Source organism: Sceloporus undulatus, chromosome 2 (genome assembly GCF_019175285.1).
Source record: "Sceloporus undulatus isolate JIND9_A2432 ecotype Alabama chromosome 2, SceUnd_v1.1, whole genome shotgun sequence".
NCBI lineage: Eukaryota > Metazoa > Chordata > Lepidosauria > Squamata > Phrynosomatidae > Sceloporus > Sceloporus undulatus.
In genome coordinates this window covers 51,576,047-51,603,713 of record NC_056523.1, presented here as the reverse complement: position 1 = coordinate 51,603,713, position 27,667 = coordinate 51,576,047, and the positions used below count along the sequence as shown (strand labels likewise).

Below are 27,667 nucleotides of genomic sequence, written 5' to 3'. Positions count from 1 at the left end.
TTCCTTAAAATCTATATTTTTCAAATTACTGTAATTACACTGTCCATTGAAGAAAGGAAGGGTACTTGTTCTCCAACGCCACTTCCCTAGTGTTGTGGGACATGGGAGATGTGTACAGTATATGTATTTGTATATGAGGACATAGATTTGGGCAGATAGGGCAAAAGAAGGAAGTACAAGTCCTTCACACTTTCGTGCTTGCTTCTATGGATTGTGTAAAATGACCTCAAATGTTGTTTTTTTAAACTAACAACTCAAATCATATTTTGTCAAATATTTTATGTGAAAGAAAAATGTTTATGTGCCAGTCTGTACATCTGTTTGCGGCAGACATAAGTCATCAGATAATTGTGCTAGACACCTCACATTTTGACAGAATTATTTTGACTGTTGTCCAAGTTGCATTGCTAAGTTTAAGAATTTTAAACTAAGGGTGTGGTTGTCTGTCTGAACCAAAAAAACAAGTTCTTTCTTATTTGACACTTTCGCTGAACATGTCAATAATCACTCCCCACCACACAACTGATGCCTGGGACTCAGTTTTAATCACCCTGTTAGCCTTATTTAGCATTGGGGCATCATTCATGCCAGATGCCTCAAAAAACGTTGAGCAGCCACAGCTCATTGAAAATATTTTTAAAGGGGGCTAAAAAGCAAAGGAGGACTCGCTGAGGTGCTGCAGCTAAGATTCCAGAGGCAAGGGAAGGAAATGAAAAAGCAGGAGGGGTTAAGGCACTGCTGCTAAGATGGCTGAGGTTTTTAAAAAAGATGAGAAGATGAGCTAGAGCTCTCTGAGCTACTGCCAGTAAAATTTCTGAGATATGAAATGGACTTGCAGAAAAACAGGAGGTGCCATGGCCTCCAGTTGGAATATTATGTACTGGCCCCCATAGCTAGAAAATGGGAGAACACTCTCTGATGCACTGCTGCTAAGATTTCCAGGGCTGCAGGGGAAAGAAAGACAGGAAAACAGGAGAGGGCTAAGACTGCTTCTGATAAGATTATATAATAACAACAACAACAACAATATATTTGTATTTTCCTGCCTCTTCCAGATGGATTGAGGCGGGATTACAGTCTGCCAAAACACATACATCAATAATAAAATACATTAAAAATACAGTTAATCTTAAAAGCTAACTGATCATCAAGTGGTAATTCAGTAGATTCCTATGGTTTAAAGGGGGCAGGAATCTCAGACAAGACTGTGAAGTATTGCTGGTAAGATTCATGATATACGAAAGGAGTGGGAGAGAACACCCCCTCTTTCGGGAAATCAGGCATAGACCCTGACAATATTTCATCTAGTCTGTCTATAATTCAACTTTAAAATGTTCATTGGCTGCAGTGTGTATTTGACTGGTTGGTTGGTTGGTTGGTAGGTTGATATTTATATACCATTTTTCCTCTAAGGAGCTCAAAGCAATGTATATACTGTACATCTCTCCTCAGTTTTATTCTCACAACATTCCTGTTAGGTAGAAAATGACTACTCCAAGTCACTCAGTGAACATTATGATTAAGGATTTGAACTCTAGTCTTCCCATTACCAATCTACTATTACTCACTCTACCATAATGTTGCTTGATACTTTGATTCCGCTTCTAGTTCTTGTTAGTAACATTCGAGATTCAAATGTGTGTGTTGTCTGAAGTGTGTTAACTTCATTGTGGAAAAGGTTCTAATTATGAACTTGCTTGGAGTACAGTAGGAAATTAAAGTATTTTAAACTTTATTCATTTTAATGGGAGAAACTAAAGCATACTGTATGTTTAACTCTCCCATCGAAATCGACCATGAGATTTAAAAACATGCCACTTCCTTTGTTAGCTTGGAAGATATATAGAATTAGAATGCAAATGCAATTATATGTATTGTGTACAAAATGTTAATCTCTCCTCTCCACTGAATTCGGCCACCCCCGTTCCCTTCCTGTCCTTAGATATAAAAAGAAAGAGAAAATGATAGAGCAGTCTTGAAAGGCAGAAATTACAGCTTTGGGCAATAATTAGAGCCAGTGGCCTTCCTGGAGGCAGAGAGCTTGAAAAGTGTTCCAGGAGACTTTTAAAATTATTATTATTGTATGCCATTGTCGCTTTTAGAAAGATTATTGTTTTGAAGAGGACAACTGCATTTAGAGGCCTTTTTACCTTTCTTCTTTATAGTTAACATTTTAAATGTTCTTCAATTGGTAAAAAAGGGAAGTTTTGAAAGGAAACAAAGTTATGTGCCTTTTCATGTTGAATTTGATATTTATGAAAAGTATCTATTGGAAATGAAACAAGCTATGTTATAAGTCTAATGAACATACATTTTACCTGCATCATATTCAGGTGTTTTTACAAGGCACGGTATCTTTAATTCACGATCAGCCTGCTAAACTGTCTTCTTATTCTGAAACGGCAGAAATATTCTTTACAGAACCAAGTCAAGGTGCATTGATTATGGTTGGATTTAAAGCATAACTAAAGTCCAAAACACACTGCAGAAATAACCCAGTTTGATGCCACTTTGACTGCCCTGGCTCAATGCTAGGGAATTCTGGGAACTAGTCTAGTGAGCAATTTAGTTGTCTCTGTCAGAGAGCTGTGGTGCCAACAGTAAACTACAATTCCCAGGATTTCCTAGCACTGAGCCAGGGCAGTTGAAGCGCTCTCAAACTGGATTATTTCTGTAGTGTGTTTTCAACCTTGATCAGTCTAGGTCTAATGCATTGTGTTTTGGGCTCTAACATATGATCTATCATTAGTCATTGCTATATGGGGAAATAATATTGGCTGCAGCCTACAAAGTACTGTATTCAGTTGCCTCAAAATTTGGAATAGCATTTGCTCTTTTTCCAACCATTTGGGTTCACCATTGTGTGAGAGAGATCACTTTACAAATCAAATGCCAAGAAGACTATGAGATACACTGTTAGTTCATATATCTTCCTCCTAGGATGGCCTAAGTCAGAGGTCATCTAAATGTTCCTCTCCTCCAAATGAAAATATACAGTCAACCTTCCATATTCACAGATTCTGCATCCACACATTCACCCATCCACAGCTTGAAAATATTCCCTTCCCCAAAATATTCAAAAAACAAACTGTGTTTTCGCCATTTTATTTAAGGGATACCATTATACTATGACATTGTATTTAATGGGACTTGACCATCCACAGATATTAGTATCCACAGGGAGTCGTGGAACCCAACCCCAGCAGATACCAAGGGCCTACTGTATGTTCTGTTCATTTAATAAAACTTTAAGAGAGCATCCAATTCTGCTTAATTATTAAGAGTTAGCCTTGAAGTGGACCTTCCTCTTCAGACTACAGCATGAGAGCCAGTGTTCAAACAGATTTTTATGCAACCAACAGATCTTCAGCACTCATAATTGGTTATTCACATTAGCATTTCAACCCTCTCTTTCATTGCCTATGGCTGAGCTCCAAGCAGTAGCACTTTGCTTCTCGTCTCATACTATTTTACACATCTTGCCTACACTCATGCGTTTCTGCCAAACCACCAGTCTGGATATGACAGATCCATGTTGTGAAACTCCCTTAGCTGTTTCCTTTGTCCTTTATGAGAGAGGTTGGGAAGTTAGAAAGAACTGCAATTCTTTCAACCTTGCAAACTGGAGGTTAGGTCAGTAAAAAAAAGAGGAGGCCATGTGTATTTTCTGATTCTCTTATAGTTTTGTCCAAGTACAGAATTCTGAGAAACCCAGTGTTAACTCTTTAAAGAGAAACTTCTAGCTCTTTAGTCAAGGAGGACAGGTTTATAAATGTATTTGCAATAATTGGTAAAATCTCAGAAGCTTACATGACAGAGTATGGCGACTGAGGTTTTGCAAAGCAATTCCTGGGGTTGGAGACTTAGGTCCAAAGCACACAGCAGAAATAATCCAGTTTGAAATCAGTTTAACTGCCCTGGCTCAATGCTAGGGAACTGTGGGAACTATAGTTTTGTAAGGCATTTATCCTTCTCTGTCAGAGAGCTCATGTGCCACAATGAACTACAATTCCCAGGATTCCCTAGCACTGAGCCAGGGACAGTTTAAGCAGTCTCAAATCGGATTATTTCTGCAGTATGTTTTGGACCTTAGGCCCCATACAGACAGGTCAAAATAAAACTGCTTTGGGTCACTTTGAAGGTATGCGTTTAAGTGAGGCATGCATCCTAAGAGTCCAGAAGCCATGCCAAAGCCACTAAGGACTGGTGCATAGCTTTGGCGTGGCTTCCGGACTCTTACGATGCATGCATCATTTAAACAGCATACCTCCAAAGTGACCTGAAGCAGCTTTATTTTGTCCTATCTGTATGGGGCCTTAGTTTCGTAAGTAGTTATCCACTCCTTGCCATGACTTGCAGGAAAGTTAAGCAAAATACTACATATACTCATGTATAAGTGTAGAAATTTTAGTCCAAAAAATGGATCCCAAAAACTTTAGTTGACTTATCCATGAGTCAAAGAAAATACTGTATTTAACTCTTATACATAAAAAAGAAGAAAAAAGATAAAAGCAACCATTCTCTGAAGAAAGGCAAGACTGTAATCTTTCCTGGAAGCTCTGACCCCTCCCTCCACACACACACATCTATTCTCTCATCTATCCAGCCTTTAGGATGAGCACAAAAGTTATGCCTGCTGGAATCTTGTAAGTTTCTCTGGCATTGTTTTCCTTTGCTTCATCCTTTAGATTAGTGATTCCCAAACTTTGGTCCTCCAGGTGTTTTGGATTTCAACTCTCAGAACCCCCCACCAGCTTGGCCAACAGTCAGAAATTCTGGGAGCTGAAGTCCAAAATATTTGGAGGACCATGATTTGAGAATCACTGCTTTAGATCCTTTTGTTACATGCCCCTAAATTTTACCATTGATCATATCATAATACCTAATTCGGATCCCAAAATCTGCCCTCAACTTATAAATGAGGTCGACATATAGTTGAGTTTATATGGTAAGCAAAAGGAAATGCTGAAAGTTTGTTTTCCTGATACTGGGAAAAGGAAGTCCTGGAAAATCTTGAGCTGGTCAGTTCTGATTTTGGATGTATCTTTCCCCTGCAATTTCAGATCTCTCCACCCAAAGTCCAACATGCTAATAACAGCTACACACCCTTTGTCTGCCATTTATTCTCTTGTTGTCAGTTGATGCTAATGAAGTCAGTATGAGTATTAGGTGAATGTGCTATGAATGCACAGGATGTACTGCTGATCTTTGGATGTGGACGTGCCAGAGAGAAAGAGAGTGCAAAGGGATCTTGTAGCATCTTTGAGACGGAGGCTGATTCTGCACTGCAGAAATAATCCAGTTTGACATTACTTTACCTGCCATGGCTCAGTGCTATGGATTTCTGGGAATTGTAGTTTATTTGTAGTTGCTCTGTTCTGGTGCCATAACAAACTACAGTTCCCAGAATTCCATAGCACTGAGCCATAGCAGTTAAAGTGGTGTCAAACCAGATTATTTCTGCAGTGCAGACGCAGCCTGAGAGAAATAAATTGGTAACATTTCGTAGACCTAAGTCTATGGTGCGGGACAGACCATTAAAAAAGGATGGTTTCCCGGTTCCTAGCTTTGGTCTGCAGGGAAGTTGCAGCCTCCAGACCACGGGACTTCCCCGCAGACCAAAAAGAACCCGCAAAAAGCGAGTTCTTCTTGCGGTGCAGTTATGACATTGCAGTGCGCCAATGGCACACTCATGATGTCATAATGACGCCGCGACGTGCAGACACTAGGCGTCCATCACGTAATGATGGCGGCACCCATCTGTACAGGGCACTGCCATTTTGACACCCTCATCATGTGTGAGGGACGAGGGGCGTCTAGTAGCGCCGCCCCTTGCACGTGACGAGGGCGTCCTATTGCGCCCATCTGGACCGGGCTATGAAAGCTTTTCCTACCAACATCTTTTTCTCAGTCTGAAAGGTACTACCTATCTCTTTGCATGCTGATCCAGATCAATGCATCTTTGTCTTTGAATTGTATCACTAAAGCAAGAGAGTGATTGTGGGCTCTTTTTGGGGAATATGGCTGTGGGGGGAAATGATGATGAATAACCTTGACAGAAAATTTACCATTATACTTCCAGAACACTTTTTGAAAGTGAAAACAGAGTTTAAAGAAGTTACCCTTTAGGCTACAGCTTCCACAGTCCTTGAGCCAGTGGCTATGCTGACTGGTGGGCCTGGGGGTTGTAATCCAAAAAAGTAACTGTTCATAATTCTGAGAGAGACAAAGTAAACCTCAGCAGTGAGCCTTGGTAGCTGACCAATCATTCCAGGTGGGCATACCACCCCTGGGCCTGACAAAGACCTGGCTCCTGATCAGTCAGGATGTTTTCTAAGCAGTACAGTTGCGCCTTCATATCAACGGGTTTTTTTAATCAATAGATTTAATCATCCACAGCTTGAAAATATTAAAGAAAAATAATTTCCAAAAAGCAAACCTTGATTTTGCCATTTTATATAAGGGACATCATTTTACTATGCCACTGTATTTAATGGGACCTGAGCATCTACAGATTTTGGTATCCAATGGGGTGATTCTCAAACCATACCCCAGTGGTATACCAAGAGGCCACTGTTTAGAATTTCAGAGGGTTCCAGGGAACATTTTCTTTCTGTCACCTGCCCATTCAATCAAATTAATAAACCAACATGCTTAATAATTTGAGACTGATTCCTCCCCCCCACACTTTTTTTTAAAGAATGGTGGTAACCACCTAGCAAGCCATTCTACATCTCTGGTTTAAAGCTATTATAGCTAACAAACTGCTGAATAATAATAAAGCCTCTGTTTAGTAGAATTATTATTTCAATCGTAATGCTGTTTTTTTCTCCTTGAACCCTGCAGACTAGAGTGATGGCAGTAGTGGTTAGCTCTGCAGAGCAGTCCTTCATACAGTGAAAGCCATGTTTGCAACTCAGTCAGCTTGTGTTAACTAATGAGTTAATTACTTTATTGAACTTTCCACTGAAAGCTTCTCCAAAGGACTGGTGTATTTAGGATTGTCTCTCTGTGTGTTTCTGTTTCTGTTAGGGCTGTTTTGCATGCTACGTAAATAATTGGTGACGTTCCATGCTTTACATTTTTAAAGTGTATACATAAAGTTTGTTGCATGACCTCTTGAAAATTTAAGATCCATATGTAACCAGCCTCATAGGGGTGTGTTTGTCAGGAGCTTTGATTGCTTGCAATTCCATTTTAGCAAACCATAGCTTCAATCTAAAATCCCTTCAGTGTAGCATAAATGTCCACACATGGAGATACACTGTGCAAACCCCATGCAGAATAGTGACACTGTACAACACATGTCAAGAACTAGGTGTTCTTGCTCAAAGAAAAATACATGATACACAACCACAATGCAAAGCATAGGATGCACAACCACAATACAGTATACAGCATGCAACCGCAATATGCAGTATTGGGTATGTAGCCACAATGCCAAGTACAGTCGGCCCTTATATATGGATTTTTTTATACACAGATTCAAGCATACACAGTTTGAAAATGTTCAAAAAGTATAAATTTCAAATATCAAACCTTGATTTTCCATTTTTATCAGTGACACCATTTTGCTATGTCATTATATTAAATGGGACTTGAGTATACATTGGTTTTGTTATACATGGAGGATCTTGGAACCAAACCCCAGCGTATAAGAAGGGTCCACTGTATAGGATGCACAACAGCAGTGCACATTGTGCATCCACAATACACAAATTGCAAAGAGAAGACACAGAGGAACATGCTGTCTGTGTCACTCTTGCTTCCACCACTGTCAGAAGAATGCCTCTATTGGAAATGGTGATTTTTTTGGTCCTGCATGCATAGCATGACTTCCTCATGTGTATTTCCATAACAAAATTCTGATCCATATGTTTTGCTCCTGTGTCATTTGTGAAAGGGCCCTGAATCTGTCACTGTTTGACAGGTGCAGTATACCATGCTTAAAAAAAACAAGAAGAAAAATTAAATACAGTATCTCAGTAACAGAATCTACTTCACATGCAGGTTCAGTCTTCTGCTGGGAACCCTAGGCAGCTGCTGCCAGTCCATGTAAATCAGGACTGGGAATAATGCGGCCCTCCAGATGTTGTTGGACTGAAACTCCCAGTATTCCTCACCATTGTCTATGCTGACTAGGGCTGCTGGGAGTTACAGTTCAACATCCTGTGGAGGAGCACACACAATCTCTGATATTGATATTGTAAGTGTGTGGTGTTGTGTGCCTTCAAGGTGACCGTAAAATGAACCTATCACAGGGTTTTCTTGGCAAGTTTCTTCAGAGGAGGTTTGCTATTGCCATCCTCTGAGGCTGAGAGAGTGTGACTTCCCCAAGGCCACCCCGTGGGTTTTCATGGCTGAGTGGGGATTCTAACCCACTCCAGAGTCACAGTCCACTTCAACATTTCTACACTGGTTCTCATTCTTTGTAAGACATCTTCCTATGTGTTATGTTCCCTGCATGATAACCAGGGTGGGAAACACGTGGCCATCCAGAAAGCTATGCTGCTTAGGGTTGTGGAAGTTGTGATGAAACAATTTCTGGAGGGCCACAAGTTATCCTCAATGGCATTACTATGACTTTCTGTTTTCTTACATGGAAACAATGTTCTAATGTGTGAAATGAGCAGAACTCTAATGACTGAAATGTGAGTTCCCCCACTTCCATTTTCAGACTCTCCTGTTCTGCTTTGCAGCCTAAAGGTTTAAGGAACAGCCAGGCACTGATCTGCTTCCAGGTTTTCCAAAAGGGGTTATGGATTTTTTTTCTTCATTATGGAAAACATGCTGGATCTTTTATAGATGGATTCCAATTCCATTGATGGCTTCAGTGAGACCCATTAGGGAAAGTATATCCTTGTTTTAATTAAATTGTGGTACATGCCAACAACTTGGGGACTAAGTAATGTTTCCAGAGTGAATGTCAGCTGCTAGAGCAAAAATTCCACCTGAAACCTATGTGCTAAGAGTTTAGTTTTGAATTCTCAAAGCACTTTTCCTCAAACCTGGTATTCTCCAGATGTGATGGACTACAACTCTCATCATCCCCATCAAACCGTGCTGTCTAAGGATGATGGGGCTATAGTATATCAGATCTGCTGGGGCACCAAGTTGGGGAACATTACCTTTAACTAAATGACTGAAAAGCTAACAGATCTGGAGAGCTTTCAGTATGTGGTTATAGTCCAAAACATAATGTTTTGTTCCATTACGTTAAACTCATTTCATTCTGTAAAATGAAGCTTGACATTTATCAGAAAATGGCTTGAACAGAACAGCAGGTTGTGGGTGAGGGGTAGGCAGGGAATGTTTTCTTAATAGTACTCTTGCACTTGGAACTTAGTAATTGTGGTTCTGCTAAATCCTTTAAGGTCTTTTGCATATAGAGGATATTGCATATGGCACTCAATGCATCATAAAAGGGAGCTGATATTCTGCCAAGACTTTGTGATCTTGGAAAATGGGTTTTGTGATGGGGAATCCTGCTGTATGTTTGGTACAGCTGGAGTTTGGATTGCATAAGGATGACCTGTGTTAGTCTGAAACAGCAATAGTTAAGTGTTAGAACTACAGGAGTGTTACAAAAGAATTGCCTAAAGTGGTCCATTTTTGTAACATTTTAGTGGCCGTAGTAAAGGTTAATAGACCTATCTGATTTTTGTTTTTATTTGTACACCAAATGGTTTTTTTAAAATTGCTGTGTTGATATGGTATATCATCTTTGGGGGGGGGTTACTGCTTAGGATCAGAGTGTGTGGGAGTTGCATGGAGCAGTTGTATGCCATAGACTCTGTGATGTAAATGAATCGAACAGAGGTTTTCATTGGATTTTAACCAGTAGACTCTTCTTCATCCTTCTGGTCACGGTCTCTTTACACACCACCAGGTTAGGGCTCTAATCAAACACCAGTATTTTGTCTTTCTAGGAGTTGGAAATGATGTGTATGTGACCCTTCTGTGCACTTCTGCAATACTCAACAAAACCTTTGGCCTGTTTGGCAAAAGGAAAAAGGCTGTACTTATTATTCTTTTTGTGGGGGGAGAAGCAGCTGCAAAATGATGGATGGAAGAGCTTTGAAGCCCTGGCCTGGAAATGGGTAACAGCCAAGTCTCTCCATTACAGGGAACTTGGCAGTTTGAATGTGAAATATATGATTACACCATCTCTTTCTCTGGATGCATTTCAACTGTCATGGCTTGGATGATGGCAGAGTTCACAAATTCTGGTGCATCTAAAATGCCTAAATTCAGATAATAACTACTTTGCTTTAAATTAAAATTCCTGCAGCTTGACTGCCTTACAACAGGACTATGTTCACGTTTTACCTGCAGAATGGTTGGGAGAGAATACTCATAGTGGCAGGTGCTGTCGGTGCCTAGAGATGGAAATCTGGGGATTGGCCTGGCATTGGTGAGATCTGGCTCTGCCAGATGCCCAGCCTAGTGCAACATGGCATGTTTGTGCCATTTATTTCTGCCGCTGGGACTCAGGGTGGGTAGATTTTAGAGGTAAGCGGCTTCTGCTCCTCCTGGTCTTTGCTGCTCTGCTGGCTGCTGAGGTGGTCGGGAATGGGGAATGGCAGTGACACTTCCAGTGTTTGCTGCCATATTGATCCCTCCAGGCACACAATGGGAAAAGGAGCCCAGACTAGAAATGGGGCATTGTACAACGGCACGGAAGAAGCCACTTAAATTTTTGCCATCTTGTGCATGGCACACTCTATTATTTCTGGGCTCCTTTTCCCATCTTGTCTTTGTAGAGTATATGTATGCTCATGCAAAATACTGTTTTACGAAAATGGCTCAAAAGAAAGATCATAGATACATCCTACCCATGAGACTGTATTGCCTTTATCTGAGTTGAGAGATTTATGTGGGGGCTGCTATAGGCAAAAATGACTTCTAGCAAATTCAGAAAACATCCCGCTCCAGTTATAGCTTTATAGTCACATACATGTTGGAACTTCCCAAATCACAGTTTTGCCTTTTCCTGGCATGCTGTGTGTTAGCCGCTTCCATCCGATGCCCTTCAGATGTCTTGGACTACGCCCAGTATTTCCTGGCCACTGGCCATGCTGTCTAGCACTGCAAGGAGATATAGCCCCAAACATCTGGGGGCATCATATTGAGGAAAGCTCCTATGTAAGCATTCCCCCTCTCCCTACTCCCCATATTTAGATCTGTTTTCACCCAAGTTAGCTGCTGAAAATTACCTTTTCTCTTTCTGATTGAACCACTTACACTACACACCAACTTGTACTCAGTGAATTATGTAAGATATATAAAGTCTGCCCTCCAGCCCTTTCCTGTGCTTTTAAAGTACTTTTTCAAAAGATGTGTTTTTGGCTCTGTTTTATGATCAGCCTGGACTTGAAGTTTCAGTGAACATAATAAATGTATGAATGACTCAGAAACAGGCAAAGAATATCCTTGGGCCACAAGCTACCTCCCAAGGCAGATTTATAGGTCTTTGACTACTAGTTATATAAAAGAGATGACAAAATGAAAGATACATGGAAGGAAGAGCCTTATAAATATGAACTCCAAATGTGAGATGGAAGCTGCAATAAGAGAACGTCAAAAAACAAGTCACCAGGAACAGATGATATTCCAATTAAACTGCTGCAATCCACATTGACAGAGTCAACTCTAGTACTAACCACTAGACTGCAGTCAAGCAATCAGAAGAATATTAAGAACAGGGAGGGTGGCTGTAGCCTGTGAAAGAACTAGAACAGATCCTAACATGCAAAGATATACAGCTGTGTACAAAAGTTAGAATCATACAAGCCATTGTATTCCCTATTACCATGTATGGATGTGAGAGCTGGACAGTTAAGAAAGAGGATAGGAAGAGAATTAATTCATTTGAGATGTGGTGCTGGAGAAGACTGCTCAGGATACCCTGGACAGCCAAAAAGACAAAACAAATGCATCCTAGATCATATCAAGCCAGAAATCTCCTTGGAAGCCAAGATGACAAAATTGAGGCTGTCGTACTTTGGACACATCTTGAGAAGGCAAGACTCATTGGAAAAAACAGAAATGTTAGGAAAGGTGGAGGGAAAAAGAAAGAGGAATACCACATGCTAGGATGGATGGATTCTATTAAAGAGATCATGAGTATGAGTTTGCAGGAGCTGGGCAGAGTAATAGAGGACAGGGGGTCTTGGAGTTGTCTCATCCACAGGGTCCCCATGGGTTTAGGGTGGTTAACAACTCGACTCGAGGGTGGTTAACAACAACAACGCCTACTACAGGCTTCACAGATTACCATGTTTCTGAAAATGTTTTTCAAACCAGAAGTAGATTTACTGAGGCGGGTTACAGACCGCCAAAAAATACGTATGGAATACGTATTAAGGTTAGGAAGGGGCGGTGCTTCCGCACCCCCCTAACCCTAGTACGTATTCCATACGTACAACATGGTGGTGCCCCTTCCACATGGGGGCCGCCATGTTTACGTATCGGACGCATAGCGTCCAGACGTGTCGCGGCGCCTATGACGTCGCGAATGCACCAGCGGCGCCTCGCGACATCATAGAGGCACCGCAAGAAGGAGCTCCATTTTGGAGCTCCTTTTTTGCTCCGCGCGGGAGCCGTGCGGTGTGGCTGCTGCGGCTCCCTCACAGAGCAAGCGGCGGCGGCAGTCTGTAACCCGCCTTAGATTTGTTTTTCTTATTTTTTTTTTCTATTTCTTTTTTGATGTAGCTCCAAAGGGGGAAGGGTTTGTGAGGCAGAATATTGGCCCCTACACTTCCTACAGTTATTTGCCTTATCTAGCATGCATATCTAGCATGCATTGTGAGCAACCATGTTACAGTGAACAAATCTTGGATTAACTATATCTGATGATTGCAATGACATATTTAAAAAGCATACATATTTTTTAAAAATGAAGGACAGTCCTTTACAATTTTAATCAGCAAGTGTTGTGAAGATTCATATTAAGGGGCAAAATTCCTGGGCAAACACCATGCCCCTGGAGCATGCCCTGTTCTTCCTCTTGGACAAAGTGAATGAGCGCTCTTGGTTGGCTCAGTAGAAAGAGGATTAAATTGTGAGGAAGGTCAGGACATCACTTGGTTTCCAAGCTGTTTACACTTGTTTGCAAAACTTAAAAATGAGAATGCTAATTCAAAATCAGTCATGGGTGATCAAGGCCATAACGGACATAGTGGATGACAAGACACTAAAGCTCTGGGTGTGTTCATCTCTAACGCCTTGTTGTATGCCGTAGTCATGTGAGAATCCAGACCCCATGATGAGACCTGTAACAAAGTTCAAAGACTACATGTCACTAGAGTAAGTTGTTTTACAAAGACAGGAGAAATGGTCACCGGTCGCTGTTGCTGCCGGGCGCCTCCCTGGGCGGAGAGGACACCAGCACAGTTGCGCATCGCCACAGGGAGGATGCCTTCGGACTGGACCATCTTCACAACTGCGCAACTGCCCAGTTAAGCAGCCATTTTGTCCTGTGGGGGGGGGGGCAGGCACTGAGCTGTGCCCCGGCTAGCATGTTGTGTATTGTTGTTGTATTTTTATTGTTGAGCTATTTGTCGCTGGCTGTATTGAGAGATGTATTGTTAAATGCTATTGCTATGAGATATGTATTAATATGTATTGTATTGAGATATGTATTGTTTTATTTTCACTGTTGTACACCGCCCTGATGTTTCGAAGGGCGGTATATAAATAAACCATTATTATTATTATTATTATTATTATGAATGCCTGGAAGAGAGCTGGGGTTTGTTTTTGTTTTGTACTACAGCTCCCAAAATCCCCCTGGCCCTGGCCATGCTGACTGGGAATTCTGGGATCTTTTCTCTTAAAAAGTAATTTTTTTTTACTTCAAGCCTTGGTATGTAGATTATTAAATGTGTCTCTCTTTTCTCCCTAATGCAAATTCTGTTATTTTGCCATATACAGTAAAGATCATGTCAGTTTGTGTAGGTCATCAGGCATTTCTAGCCTCCTGTTGACTTCTCTTGAGAAATCTCCTTGATCAAGCTCACACAGCAGGAAGTGGCATTTCCTCTTGACCGCATGGATCAAATTAGTTACCAGTAGTTAGTAGAGTGAAACCTAAAATTCATACTTGGATTCTCATAATGAGACGTATCTGGGCAGTTTTAAAACCAGTTTAAATTTACAGACCATCTAGTTACTTGCTTCTTTTTCTCATATTATACACTGGGGTAGCTGGCCTCTTAGAATTCAGGGAGATATATTTAGTACAAGAGTCTGTACCCAGAGCTGCATCTGAATGGGAAAATAGGTAAGATCACAAGTGCAGTTTGTTGAAACGTGCTGAAAGAGCAGCAGCTCTTCCAAATGATGTGTCACTGTGAAAGCTGGTTCTTTGCATGTTGACTGTCTTCCAGAGCTGAGTCTGTTCCAAAGCAGGCCCCCTTCCTTTGTCAAAAGAAAATATGTTTTCTTTTTGTTTTGACACAATTTTCTGTAGTTCAGTGGTTAGTGTTAATTGTCAAGTGAAATCTACTTGTGATATTATCTATTTTTCTATTCAGATATAGCTTTGGGTACAGACTTTATATTAAATATATCTCCCTGGATTCTAAGAGACCAGCTAATCCAAGTATGGAGAGCCAGCATGATGTAGTGGTTTAAATGCTGGACTAGGACACTGGGAGACCAGGGTTTGACTCCCCGCTCAGCCATGAAAACACACTGGATGACCTTGGGCAAGCCATACCCTCTCAGCCTCAGAGGAAGGCAAAGGCAACCCCCCTCTGAACAAATTCTGTCATGAAAACCTTGTGATAGGTTCACCGTAAAGGTAAAGGTAGTCCCTTCACATGAATGTCTAGTCCTAACTGACTGTATGGGGCAGTTCTCATCTCCGTTTCTAAGCTGCACAGCCAGCGTTATCCGAGGACTGCTCTGGTGGTCATGTAGCCAGCATGACTGCACCAAACACTGTTACCTTCCCACTGAGAAGTGGTACCTATCTATCTGCTTATATTTGCATGCTTTCAAACTGCTAGGTTGGCAGAAGCTGGGACTAGTGACGGGAGCTCACCCCATCATGCAGCACTCGGGCCTCAAACTGCCAATCTTCTGATCATCAGAATTGGCATCTTAACCACTAAGCCACTGCATCCCTTAAGATTCACCTTAGGGTTGTCATAAGTCATAAGTGATTTGAAGGCACACAACAGCATCAAATGCAAAAATCTTGTTGGCTGAGGCATGAATTAGAAATGCCCTTTGAGACTAACACTGCTGTTACTTTCAGAAAGGTGTTTGTTTAATGGTGGATCAGGGAACATTTAATGTCAAGGTCTGTATTTATAGAGTCAAAATCTTCTGGGGTTTGCATTCTTTTAGCAGGTTGAGCCAGAACCCAGTGTATGTGATTCGTGGACATGCATACATATTTCCATCTTCTCATCCTCACAGGTATATCTGTCCACCCATATGCTCAGAAGTCCACCTCTGAATTTCATCTTTCCTTTATTCTCCTTCACAGTAGTGAAGAGAATGAGAAAGAGAGAAACAGAGAAACTGGAAGCAGGCTAGCCAAAAAAGTGGGAGTTGCCTAATCTTCAGATAGAATTATAGAGTTGGAAGGGGCCTCATGGACCATTGAGTCCAATCTCCTGCTCCATTCCATTCATTTCTTTACAGTCATAGACTAAAATGTCTTGCTCACAGTGTGCGATCTCCAGTTAAAGCCTCCCCAAGAGGTAGCAGTCCAGCCTGTTTTTGAAGACATCCAGAGAAGGAGACTCCACCACCTCTCCAGGTGATTGGTTCCATTGCCAAACCAGTTTTACTGTCAAGAAGTTCCTTCTAATGTTCAATCAAAATTTACCCTCCTGTAAGTTAAAACCATTATACCAGGTTCTACACTCTGGGGCAACAGAGTACAGGCCTGCTCGCTCCCCTGCCCTTGAGGTATTTAAAGAGTGCACTCATGTCACCCCCCAAACTGAACAAGACCAGGTCCTTCAGCCTTTCCTGATGTGCTTTGTTCTCCATACCTCTTTGTCATCCTTGATGCCTTTCTCTGAACCTGCTCCAACTTGTCTATATCCTTCTTAAAAAGAAGTACCCCGAATTGAATGCAGCACTCCAGATGGTTCTTGACCAGCAGGGAATATAGTGGGACTATTATTTTCCTCGACTTGGAAACTATGCATGTATTAATGCAGGCTAAAATAGCATTTCTCTTCTTTGCTGCAGCATCACACTGCTAGCTCAATGTACGATCAACAACAATCCCAAAGAGGAAATTATCAGGGAGGCACATCAGGAATTTGCTGGAGAGCCTATGCTTAGCAAAATTGATCTCCCAGCAAGTATCATGATTGAAGTTCCCCCTAACTATTAGTTCTTTCGTCTTGGAGATTTCTGAGATTTGTTTCAGAAAAGCATCATCTACCACCTTGCTTTGATTTAGTGGTCTGTAGTAAACTCCTACCACAGTTAGGGTTGCCATACCCGAGGACCTCCAGACCGGGACAAATGTAGGACAGGGTTTGAAAATGTAGGACTTTAAAAAAATTTCCTGGTGAGGAAATTAAAAAAAAGGTCCTACATTTTTAAACCTTGTCCTCCTCATTGCCTCGGCCTCCTCTCAGGCCGAGAAGGGGCGTGGGGGCTGCTTGGCATCACGGGGAGCGCTGCAGTGCCAAGCGGCCTCCTCCTCCTCCCGGCTTGGGAGGAAGCCTCGGTCTCCTCTCAGGCCGGGAAGGGGCGCAGGGGCCGTTTGGCATAGCGGCGATTGCCACGGTGCCAAGCGGCCTCCTCCCCAGCCTCGCGGAGGCTTTGGAGGACCCCATGATTGTGGAGCCGCCTCCAAGGCCTCGCTGTGGGCTGGGAGGGAGTGTTTCCGCGGCCGGAGCTCCGACCGCGGAGAGCGCTCCCAGGCCTCAGCGAGGCCTTGGAGGACCCTGCAGCGCACGTGGGGGGGAGGTGGCCGTGGGTGGTGCCGTCCCGGTCTTGGCGCCAAACCTGACCAGGACCGGGACGGCACCGCCCAAAGCGGGATTGCCCCGCCTACAGGCGGGATATGGCATCCCTAACCACAGTGTTGTTTTTATTTCTCTCTCCATTTCTTTTGATTCAAATACCCCTTCTTTGACATGCTATTTCTCGTCCTATTCATTTTGAACAGATTATATCTTTCATTTGTTATAATGTAACACGTGATTACTATCTGAAACAACTACATTGCAAAGCTTTCCTTACTAACCATACTTAACGGTAACTTAGTGGGCAAGGGTTGTGGTTACTTGCAACACCAGAGTTCTCCTTTCTTGCTGTAGAGCCAGGTAAGGAAGGGGACTACTCACATGACCTGGACTCTGAGCCTGGGTGATGCTTCCTTTTTATATACCGGTTGCATCAGCTCACTGATCAATCTTCCTCTGGCAGTGGTTGAGCTATAACAGCTCTATAGCTGTTATTCTGCCTGAACTGAGATACAGTTCCTTCTGAATGAGATTGCCTCACCAGCTGCCACATGACAAATGTTGAAGGGCTGTTGACATTTTCATTTATACAGACTGGAGAATTCTCTTTATGTTTAAATCCAAATTGTGCTGTGAGCGCTCATGTCTCATTTAATGTTATAAATGGCCAGCCTTACTTTCCTCTTTTCTAATAAGGCAGTTGCATTTCCCAGGTGTAGAGCAGCAAGAAAGAGTGCATTTGGAATCTCCCTCCTTGGAGGTCTTTAAGCAGAGGCTGGATGGCCATCTGTCAGGGATGCTTTGATTGAGAGTTCTTGCATGGCAGAATGGGGTTGGACTGGATGGCCCTTGTGGTCTCTTCCAACTCTATTATTCTATGATTCTGATTCAGTGGCCCATTACAAACGGGCATAAAGTACGGACTGGGTCTATATTAGGATTAGAAAGGGGCATCCCTTCCAGATGCCCCTAACCCTAATATGGACCCAGTCTGTACAAAATGGCGGCACCCGTTCCACACAGGGCCGCCATCGTTATGTAGCAGACGCACTGCGTCTGCATGTCGCACAGCACATATGATGCTGCGAGTGCGCCATTGGTGCCTTGCGGCATCATATCCACGCCGCGGAAAGAAGTGCCATTTTGGGGTTTCTTTTTGCTCCGCGAAGGAGCCACGCGGTTTGGCTGCTGCGGCTCCCTCGTGGAGCAACCGGCAGTGGCGTGAGACTGCCCCTTCTGGGCGGTCTGTAACGCGCCTATGATTTGATTGCAGTAAGACAGGGCCAAAGACATTTGGATCTGTGATCTCTGGTCTATTCCCTTGGAATGATGGATGCTTTAGGTACAGAGATTAATGAGATCCATTGCTTCTTTCATCACTTTTATCTTCCCCAAACAAACTAATCCTAACCCCCTTTGTATGAATAATTTAACCTCAAAGATGTGGGTTTACCATTCTAAAACATGCCTCAATAATATAGTGCAGACAGTGGTGGAAACACACTGGATGAAAGCTGTAAGGTACAGTATATTCAGTTGGCAAGTTCTGTGCTATCATGTTTTTTATGGCTATTGCAACAAGAATGACTATCCCAGCACAGGTTTGGATTTTGACACCATTCAGTCACCTTACTACAACAAATGATCTACATTCCTGTAATAGGAGAATAAAACCAATTAGTGTGCCCTTAGATTGTTTGAGGGTCCCCTCCAAAAGAAAAGTTCTTAGCTGTTGAGATGGGTGAAAGTTTAAACCTCTTAAGTTAGAATTGACTTGACAGATTTCCTTTTTAATTAATAAGGCATTGGCAACACAGGCTCAGAACTGCACACCTCAGTGGCTCAACAGAAGGCAGGGGCTTGGCAGGTGTTTGATCAGGCTCTTATCTCCACCCAGCCTAGCAATTGCTTCCCTTTGTCCTAGGCCTAGGGTTCATCAGCTTGACAGCCACCACTTGTTGGGTAATGGCCTGGGGAGCCTGGCACAGCAGGACATGGTATTTTCCTGGGACCACATGGGACTAATTACTGGTAATTTTACTGGCAAATCAGCAGTGAAAGGTTTAGGTACTGGAAGCGTAATGTGTGAAATAACAACCCACAACTTCCTTTTATTCCAGTACATACAGGCAAGATAATGATTAATGATTAATTTAAAATAATAATAGACTGCTTTTGGAATTGAAATAGGGCTAGATAGACACAAACATTCCTTATTCTTTTGGGGGTAGGAAACCCCTTGGCTATAGTCAACCAGCTCATTCACACTTGCACTTTGTTGCTGTTGATGTTGTGTGCCTTCAAGTTGTTCCTGAAATATTGTGAGCCTAAGGCAGTGCTTCTCAATTATTTTCTGTCATGCCCCCCCCTAGGAAGAAGAAAACATTTCGCGCCCTCCGCGCGACTGTAAATAGTATCATTTGTCTATAAAATTGTTATAAGTACACCTCTGCATAACAGAGCCTCGCGCCCCCCCCCTGGGGGGCCCGCCCCACTATTTGAGAAAGGCTGGCTTAAGGTCACCATCATGGAATTTTCTTGACAAAATTTGTTCAGAGGAGGTTGGCCAGTCATTGCTTTCCTCTGAGGCTGAGAGAGTATGACTTGCCCCTGATCACCTAGTGGGTTTCATGGGAATCAAACACGAGTGTCTAGATTCAGAGTCCAGAGTCCAACAATCAGACCACTACACCACACTGTCTGCTCTGAAAATGGCTTTGTTGTTATGTGCCTCTTCGGGGGGGGGGGGGGGGAGGTTGCCATTGCCTTCTCCTGAGGCTGAAAGAGTGTGACTCACCCAAGGTCTCCCAATGGGTTTCATGGCCGAGTTGGGAAGTAAACCTGGTCTCCAGAGTCATAGTCCAACACTTAAACCACTATGCCATCCTGGGTCTCACTATCCTGTCCTAACTGGAATCTTATTATCTGAGTGTCAGTCCTTTGGTAGGCAAAGTGACACTGTCATCACACAATGAAGGCTTTAGGAGGTTTGGGGTAACCCTGAGCTTTACAATATTACAAAACAGTTAGGAAACAACCTGTAATGAGGTGAGGGTAAAGACTCAAATGCAGCTGAATCAGGATTCAGGAGTGCTCATTGGGCCCAGAATGCTAGCTGAGGAGCCTGGGACTGGGTTAAGTCAGCTTGCCAAGTGCAGCCTTTTCTGGAGAAAATAGACCACACTCTAATTACTTCCAGCCTGGAGTCTGGTGATGATGCCTATATGAGAATGCCTTTAAAGACAGGAATCTAAAGTGTACTGGTTAGATTGCAGGCTAGAATTTAAAGATCTGAGCAAACCCCTCTAGTCTGGCATCATCTGGATTGGTTGGCTGTTCATTTCCAAGATCCCTTTGAAGTGGTGTTTTCAGTCTTTAAAGAGCTCAAACAAACAAACAAAAACTTGGGTCCTGGCTACCTTGAAAACAGTCTGCTCCATGAGCCAGTCTGCTTATTATGATTGGCATCTGAGACTTGGTACTCTGTCCTGCTCTTCTAGGGGATTAGATCAAAGTTTAGGGAGGTTACTTTTTTTATACTCACAATTCCCAGAATTCTTCATCCTTCCAGTCCAAAAAGTAACTTTTCAAAGTTACCGCATAAGGCAAATGAGACAGGGCATTTTCAGTGGCAGCACCAAGATTGTGGAATATACTTTTATGTGAAGGTTCTTCTTTTAGACCTTTCTAGTTCAGCATGTGTTCAGTTTGTGATTTTATTCTTCCAGTTTGCTTTACTATTTGCTTTTCATTTACCATTTTCTTCATTATATTTAATTTATAGTATTCCATTGTTTTAATAGACTTAACCTTGGTTATCTACTTGGACCTGGTTTAGAGAGATAAAACTAACATAAAGGATGTGAATTTAGCTAAAACCTAATTGTCTTTCTAATTATTATTGAGAGAAAAGAAAGATGATCCACTTAGAGATCCAGTTTACTTTCAGACTTTATCATGGGTTTTGTCATGTTCGGAATGAAGCAATACTGAGTCTCTCTAGGCAGAATCCTCTTTGAGATTCCCACCCAGGATCACATAGTAATTTTTCCATTATATTGAACATAGGTTGAAGTTTTTAAAAAATATACAGATAACCAAATTAAAACAGTAAAAACAGTTAAAACACATTCAAAGCACAGTAAATATAAAAATACAGATAAAAATATGTTACATCCCATTCAGAGGTCCTTCTACCAATATCTATTACAAGCTGACAACCTGTTTAAATAAAAAGGTATTTGCCTACTAGCAAAAAGAGAGCAGAGAGAAGACTATCTGAGCTTCTCTTGGAAGGAAATTCCACAGCTAGGGAGCAACCACTGAGAAGTCTCTCTCCCGTGTATGTCTTTACCAGATGCGCCTGTGAACGTGGTGGGACTGAGAGAAAGCTCTCCCTCTAAGATTGTAAAACAGAACTGCTTTTAACCCCCTGCTTTGGCTCTTTCCTTTTTATTCCAGCTGCAGAAGACAGGATTTTGAAGACTGTCTGGCATGGGAAGGCTGGCCGAAGCCCACTCCAAACTCTTTACTACAGTGACCAGGTGAGTGTGCTTGAAATGGGAGGGTGGCTGTAGGTGAAGGAAGTGAACTTGTTCTAGTTGTGGAACACACTCTGCATGCAGATGGGATATTCCCAGCAAGCCCAAAATGGAGGAGTCTCTTCTCACATAGTTCTTTATGAATGTGACAGTATGACAGTCCCCCAAAGATCTGGACTAAATCTTAGAAATGCCAATTTTTTGCACTTAGTTCTAGTAGTTGTAATTCCTCAAAAGCAAGTTTTCCAAGCTCTGATTTGGACCTTGACCAGAGTCTTTTTCTTGTTTTTTAATCATGACCAAAGAAGAGGCTTGTTCATATGTCAAATCTGCAGTGGCCACAAGTTAAAACAAGAGATGTGTATGATGACAGACTTGTGTTATCTCTTTCCCAAGTCTGCCTGGAGATATTAGGGACTGAAACTGCAACCTTATGGAAAAAATAAAGCACATGCTCCACTTCTGAGCTGTGGTGCTTTCCCCTATGTGTCATTTAGTGGTTTGTCTCTTGAAGTGTGAAAAAGAAGTGGCAATATGCAAACCTGATTTTTAAAAGTATAGACTGAGTTGCTGATCTTAATGAGAAATGTTCCTTAGATAAGAAGCTCTGCTTTTAAAGCCCACCAAAGTCTGTGTTGTATTGCCAGTGTTATGTTGTCACACTTTCCTGATATTGCTAACATGATGGGAGATTTTGGACTACCTGTTCAATTCCTGTTTTATTTTCTTATATTTCTGACAGAAATATATTCTGAAAACTCAAGCTTTCCTGATCCCACTATGTTTGCACTTGCAGGAGGCAAACGGGGAAGGAGAGTTACAAAATCAAGTATGGGGAAATGTTATGCCTATGCAGCTAGGAGACGAAAGTTGGCTATACAGTTGGCCCTTGGTATCTGCTGGGGTTTGGTTCTAGGACCCCCCATAGATACTAAAATCTGTGAATGCTCAAATCCCATTAAATACAATGGCATAGTAATATGGTATCCCTTAGATAAAATGACAAAATCAATGTTTGCTTTTCGGAATACTCATACATACACACACGCGCACACACGCACACACATACACAAAATAATTAAAAATATTAATATATATAGAGAGGTGGAAAATAATTTGTATTATTTTGTAACATTGTAATATTTTCTTGTAATTGATGATTGAATCTGGGGATTAAAAAAAAAAAATCTATGGAAGCAACGGTTGTGCCATCAGCTCCAGAATTCCCCTTTCCCAGTTTTCATGATCCTATGCCTGAAATGAGATGCAAACCATGGGCAAGTTACTTTTATTTTGCACCTGTAGTGTGTAGTAGATTTGGAATTCAGCAGTGCTACTACACTGTGATAGCTGCTACACCATAGTGCCATGAAGGAAGCTGCCTCTTGTCAAGTCAGATCATTTGTCTAGCTCCCATTTCGTCTATCTAGCTCTTCTAGGCTCTGTTGGGGCAGTTATGAATAAATACTGCAAACAAAGTCACAATTTAAGTCAAATTTTAAAAAGCACCTCCATCACCTCAAAGCAAACTATACACTAAACTGAACACATATCCAGTGTCCCAGTATTCTGTGCATCCTGTGAAGTGCTAGAGCAGAATTAGATTGTGGGATTGGGTTGTAATAGTCCTCTGCATATGTTGCTCAGCAGTATTGCAACCTTGGATGCAGATCTTAAAGCCTTAAATAAAAGATACAAAATAGATGGAAATAGATCATAGAAATTCCACTGTAAAGAAATTATCTTCTGCCCTCTTGTAAATATATAGTTGAAAATCGACTATGGTGGCAGAGTGGTTAAATGCTGGTACTGCAGCCACAACGTTGTGTTTTCAATCCCAGAGGGCTCCAGGTTGACTCAGCCTTCCATCCTTTTGTAGGTTGGTAAAATGAGTACCCAGATTATTGGGGCAGTTGGCTTACAAATTGTTAACTGCTTAGAGAGTGCTTAGTTCACTATGAATTGGGATAGAAATGTAGAATCATAGAATCATACAGGGCCCACAAGGGCCATCCAGTCCAACCCCCTGCCATGCAGGAAATCTCAATCAAAGCATACCCGATAGATGGTGATCCAGCCTCTGCTTAAACACCTCCACAGAAGGAGGCTCCACTACACTCCAAGGGAGTGTGTTCCACTGTCGAACAGCCCTTACTCTCAGGAAGTTCCTCCTAATGTTCAGGTGGAATCTCTTTTCCTGGAGCTTGCATCCATTGTTCCGGGTCCTGTTCTCTAGAGCAGCAGAAAATAAGCTTGCTCCCTCCTCAATATGACATCCCTTCAAATATTTAAATAGAGCTATCATATTACCTCTTAACCCTCTTTTCTCCAGGCTAAACATCCCCAGCTCCCTGAGGCGTTCCTCATAGGACATGGTTTCCATAACCTTCACCATTTTAGTCGTCCTCCTTTGGACACGCTCCAGTTTCTCAATGTCCTTTTTTAATTGTGGTGCCCAGAACTGGACACAATATTCCAGGTGGGGCCTGACCAAAGCAGAGTACAGTAGCACTATTACTTCTCTTGATCTAGACAGACACTATACATGTAAATGCTATTGTTATTGCTATATTACCTTATTCAAGGTGGTAAAGGCCTACTCCTTACCCATGACAGTTGCCTCTCCTTTCCTCTCCAGCTGTCCCTCTCTTTTGGAATAGAACCACTAAGGTTCTTTAGCGTTTCCACACCCACTGTGCCAAACCAGTAATTCCTAGGGATTAGCTCTATACTGGCAGCCATTTTCCATGGTTTCAGATGGGATCTTTAATAATAATAATAATAATTTATATTCTGCTGAATCTCAGGGAATCCAAACGGATTACAACAGTAAAAAACATACAGTTAAAAAGAGATGTATTAACATTCCAAGATCCCCAATCCTCCCCCAAACATAAAAACATGATCAAACTCTATCTTTGCATGGCTTGCCAGGGATTGAACTTGGGGCCTTCAGAGAATGTGCTCCATACACAGTTTGTGTCCTTCCTCAGAGGGCCAGAGCTGTATCAACTTTTCATTACACAGATATTTGTTCCTCTAGGACAGTCGTTCCCAAACTTTAGTTCTCTAGATTTTTTTGGATTTCAGCTCTCATAAGCCCCAACCAGCTTGCCCCAAAGGTCAGGAATTCTGGGAGCTGAAGTGCAAAACACCTGGAAGACGAAAGGGTGAGAACTACTGTCCTAGGACTTGTAGTACTTACAGACAGCAAAAGTTGCATCTGTACCACTTCAGCTTGCAGGTGCACAGCATACGTTATGGAAAGCATGTTTATTATATACCGCTTTGATCTGTGGAAAAGCGGTATATAAATAAAAATTATTATCATTATTATTATTATTATTAAAAACAAACAGGCAGTCCCCTATATGCTAATGCTAACCTAGCTTTTCCCATGACATGGCAGTTTTTCGATTAGTTGGATTTTTACAATTTTCTTTAACGGAGGAGCATTTATTAATGCTGTTTTTGCACCAGAGGTCTGAAATAGTACAGTCCAGAGAAGGGTTTGCTATCTCATTTGTTTCTTCTGAGAACTAGGCACCAGACTCCAGTTCCTGAAGTGATTAATGTCCGAGACTGATATTTAGTGAAGATGGCATCAGAACAAGGAGGTTGGAGCATCTACCATCCTCTGAGGCAGACTGTTCCAGTGTTGAGCAGCTTGTATGTTGCATAAGCTAGACTGTGGTTTCAGAACTATGCAGGTTGAGTATCCCTTATCTAAAATGCTTGGGACCAAAAAATGTTTTGGATTTGGGACTGAGGTTTGGAATACCTGCAGTTGCACCTTTCTGTCTTATGAGATATCTTGGAGATGGGACCAAGGTCTAAACATAGATTTCATTTGTGTTTCATATACACTTATAAACATAGTGTGCCCTGGACAACTCTTTTGAATTTACAGAGCCAGAGTGAACATATTCTGTGGTGTGGAGGCATTGAATTTACACAGAGACCATGAAAGATTTGTTCATAGCAGTGTTCAAAAACAGGGTCTTTAAATACACAATTTTTTGAGAGGAAGGAGGAACCTAGAGAGAAATATAGAAGAGCTTGATTTCATTTGGTGAAATATGAAGTTGGTGTTTTGAGACAACTTCTTGTAGTTCATGGGAGCTAGGAAAAATGGAAGGGAAGGCTTCCGCTTCAAACCAACCACAACTTGGAAAAGTTAGTTTTTGGGCTACAAATATTCCCCCCTCCCTAAAAAAAATCCCAGCCAGCATGGCTAGTGTTCCTGCTAGTTGAGGATCTTCTGGAAGGTTTAATCCAGAAAAGTAACTCCCCAAAGCTTTGAAACAAGTGTTGTTCTATGTTTCTTTAGAGAAAGAAGTTGGTAAGTAAGTGGGAGAGAATGCGAGAGGAAAAGCCAAAAAGAAGAGAACACAGTTCTCAAACTTGTTCAAAGCAGCAAGCCCTGGGGCAGAGCCGTGCCCTCGGAGTGTCCTGGCATGGCCTTTCTACCAGATGGTTTCTGCAGGAAAGAACTGCAATAAGGAGAAGGGAGGGAGCCTCTGAATAGCCGAAGGCAGTCTGTGTTCAGGAAGCTGGGCGGGCCGCGTCATTCTGACCCAGAGATGACTCCCTTCTACCCAAAGCGCTCAACTGGGCATTTGATGTAGGGCTTTGAAACCTTTCCTTTGTCCTCATGCAGTCTGTCTTTCAGCAGCACAGGACTAACATAAACTCAAATGTTGAGCAGGGAAGTTACCTTTTTGGACTACAATTCCCAGACAGCATGGCCAGTTATAATCCCCAAAGTAGGTTTTTTCTTGCCAATCATCCTTTGACTGTCCTAGAAATGCAAGCAAGTTAGATTGGCCCTTTTAAACTGTGCCACATGTTGCTTCAAATCCCATGAAAGTTAATGAGAGTTCCTCATCTATCTAGGTAAATGAGGGAGAAACATGGACAAGGGGTACCCTCCATTCTTTAGAAAGGTTTCTGAAAGGCTTAGAAGGGGTGAGGTAGTAAACCTCATATGCTGTGTGTCAATATTACAGACTTCTGTGATAAGTGATTGGTTGAATGATAGATAAATATATTGATTGATTGAAGTTATAACCAGTCTATTAGAAAGTTTTCCCACAAGGCAACCTGCAATACAAACACACACGAACAGCATAGGAAAAAAGAAATAGATACAATCAAATGCCACAGCTGCATACATTTATAAAAGCACATTGGCATACTTTCCCCAAACAATTATGGGAACTGAACTTTGTTGAGATGTTAAATTGTTAAGAGATCTAAACTCAGAGAAGCTTGTCTTATCCAATGTTAGTTGTTCTAAATTGTCTACTACTGATATGTTAACTGTCTCCTGCCCCAACACATGGGGTAGTAATATTTTAATATATAAACAGTGCTGCAGATTCTCTTGCTTTCCCCACAGAACAGCAGTCTCCCCCAGTCCTGATCTGCAGAAGGTAGGGAATGTCTAGTAAAGACCATGGTGTACATGTGGCATTTTCTCTTAATAACATAAGTGATGAAGACTCTCCTTCAGGATGAACCTGATACAAATTATTTGGGTCTTTTTAAAAAACTATGTCCCCCGCCTCTTGTTACCCAGTCTCCATTTGACAAGCCAGATTTCTTCCCTTCTCTGTCAGTTACATTTGCTCCTTAGAGCCATGTGACTGAAGGGAAGCCCCAAGATGAGAAATCTTGATTTAGCTGATAACCTTCTCTCTCCTCTTTTGTCATTCTCTATTCCTCTTTGCTGAGTTCTGTTTTCTTTCACCCTTTAAATCCCCACCCCAACTCACTGGGTTAATTAAAACCATCAAAGGCAAAATAATTTGCAGTTACTGTACAGGGGAGAACGTTCCTTCTCCCTGATTTCTTTAAGCTGCTGCAATAAAACTTAAAAGGAGGAAGACTGTACTCTTTATATATGCAGAAGAAATACTATACTCTCCTTCATCCTTCTGCCTCAGGAAGTAATACTAGAAGTGCTTGTAAAAGGAAGTCTGGGATGATGATGATATTAATTTATACCCTGCCTTTTCCCTTTCACCATGACTCGAGGCAGCTTACAAATGAAAACATACATCATTGTTAAGGTATAGGTAACATTAACTAATAGGGATGTCACCTGACTCAGAACTTGGCAATGACCTCTTTTTTTGTGGGTGGGTATACAACCCTCAGAATCCCCTATGCTAGCCA

General features: G+C 41.9%; 1 protein-coding gene across 1 annotated transcript in view; it reads left to right on the top strand.

Moving 5' to 3' along the window:
• The window catches only part of CHST13 (carbohydrate sulfotransferase 13), a 68,121-nt gene that overhangs the window by 37,976 nt on the left and 2,478 nt on the right, over nt 1-27,667 (top strand). Inside the window, exon 2 of the mRNA XM_042450002.1 lies at nt 21,408-21,490. Coding sequence (XP_042305936.1) covers nt 21,408-21,490 — 83 coding nt within the window. The remainder of the gene's footprint in view (nt 1-21,407; nt 21,491-27,667) is intronic.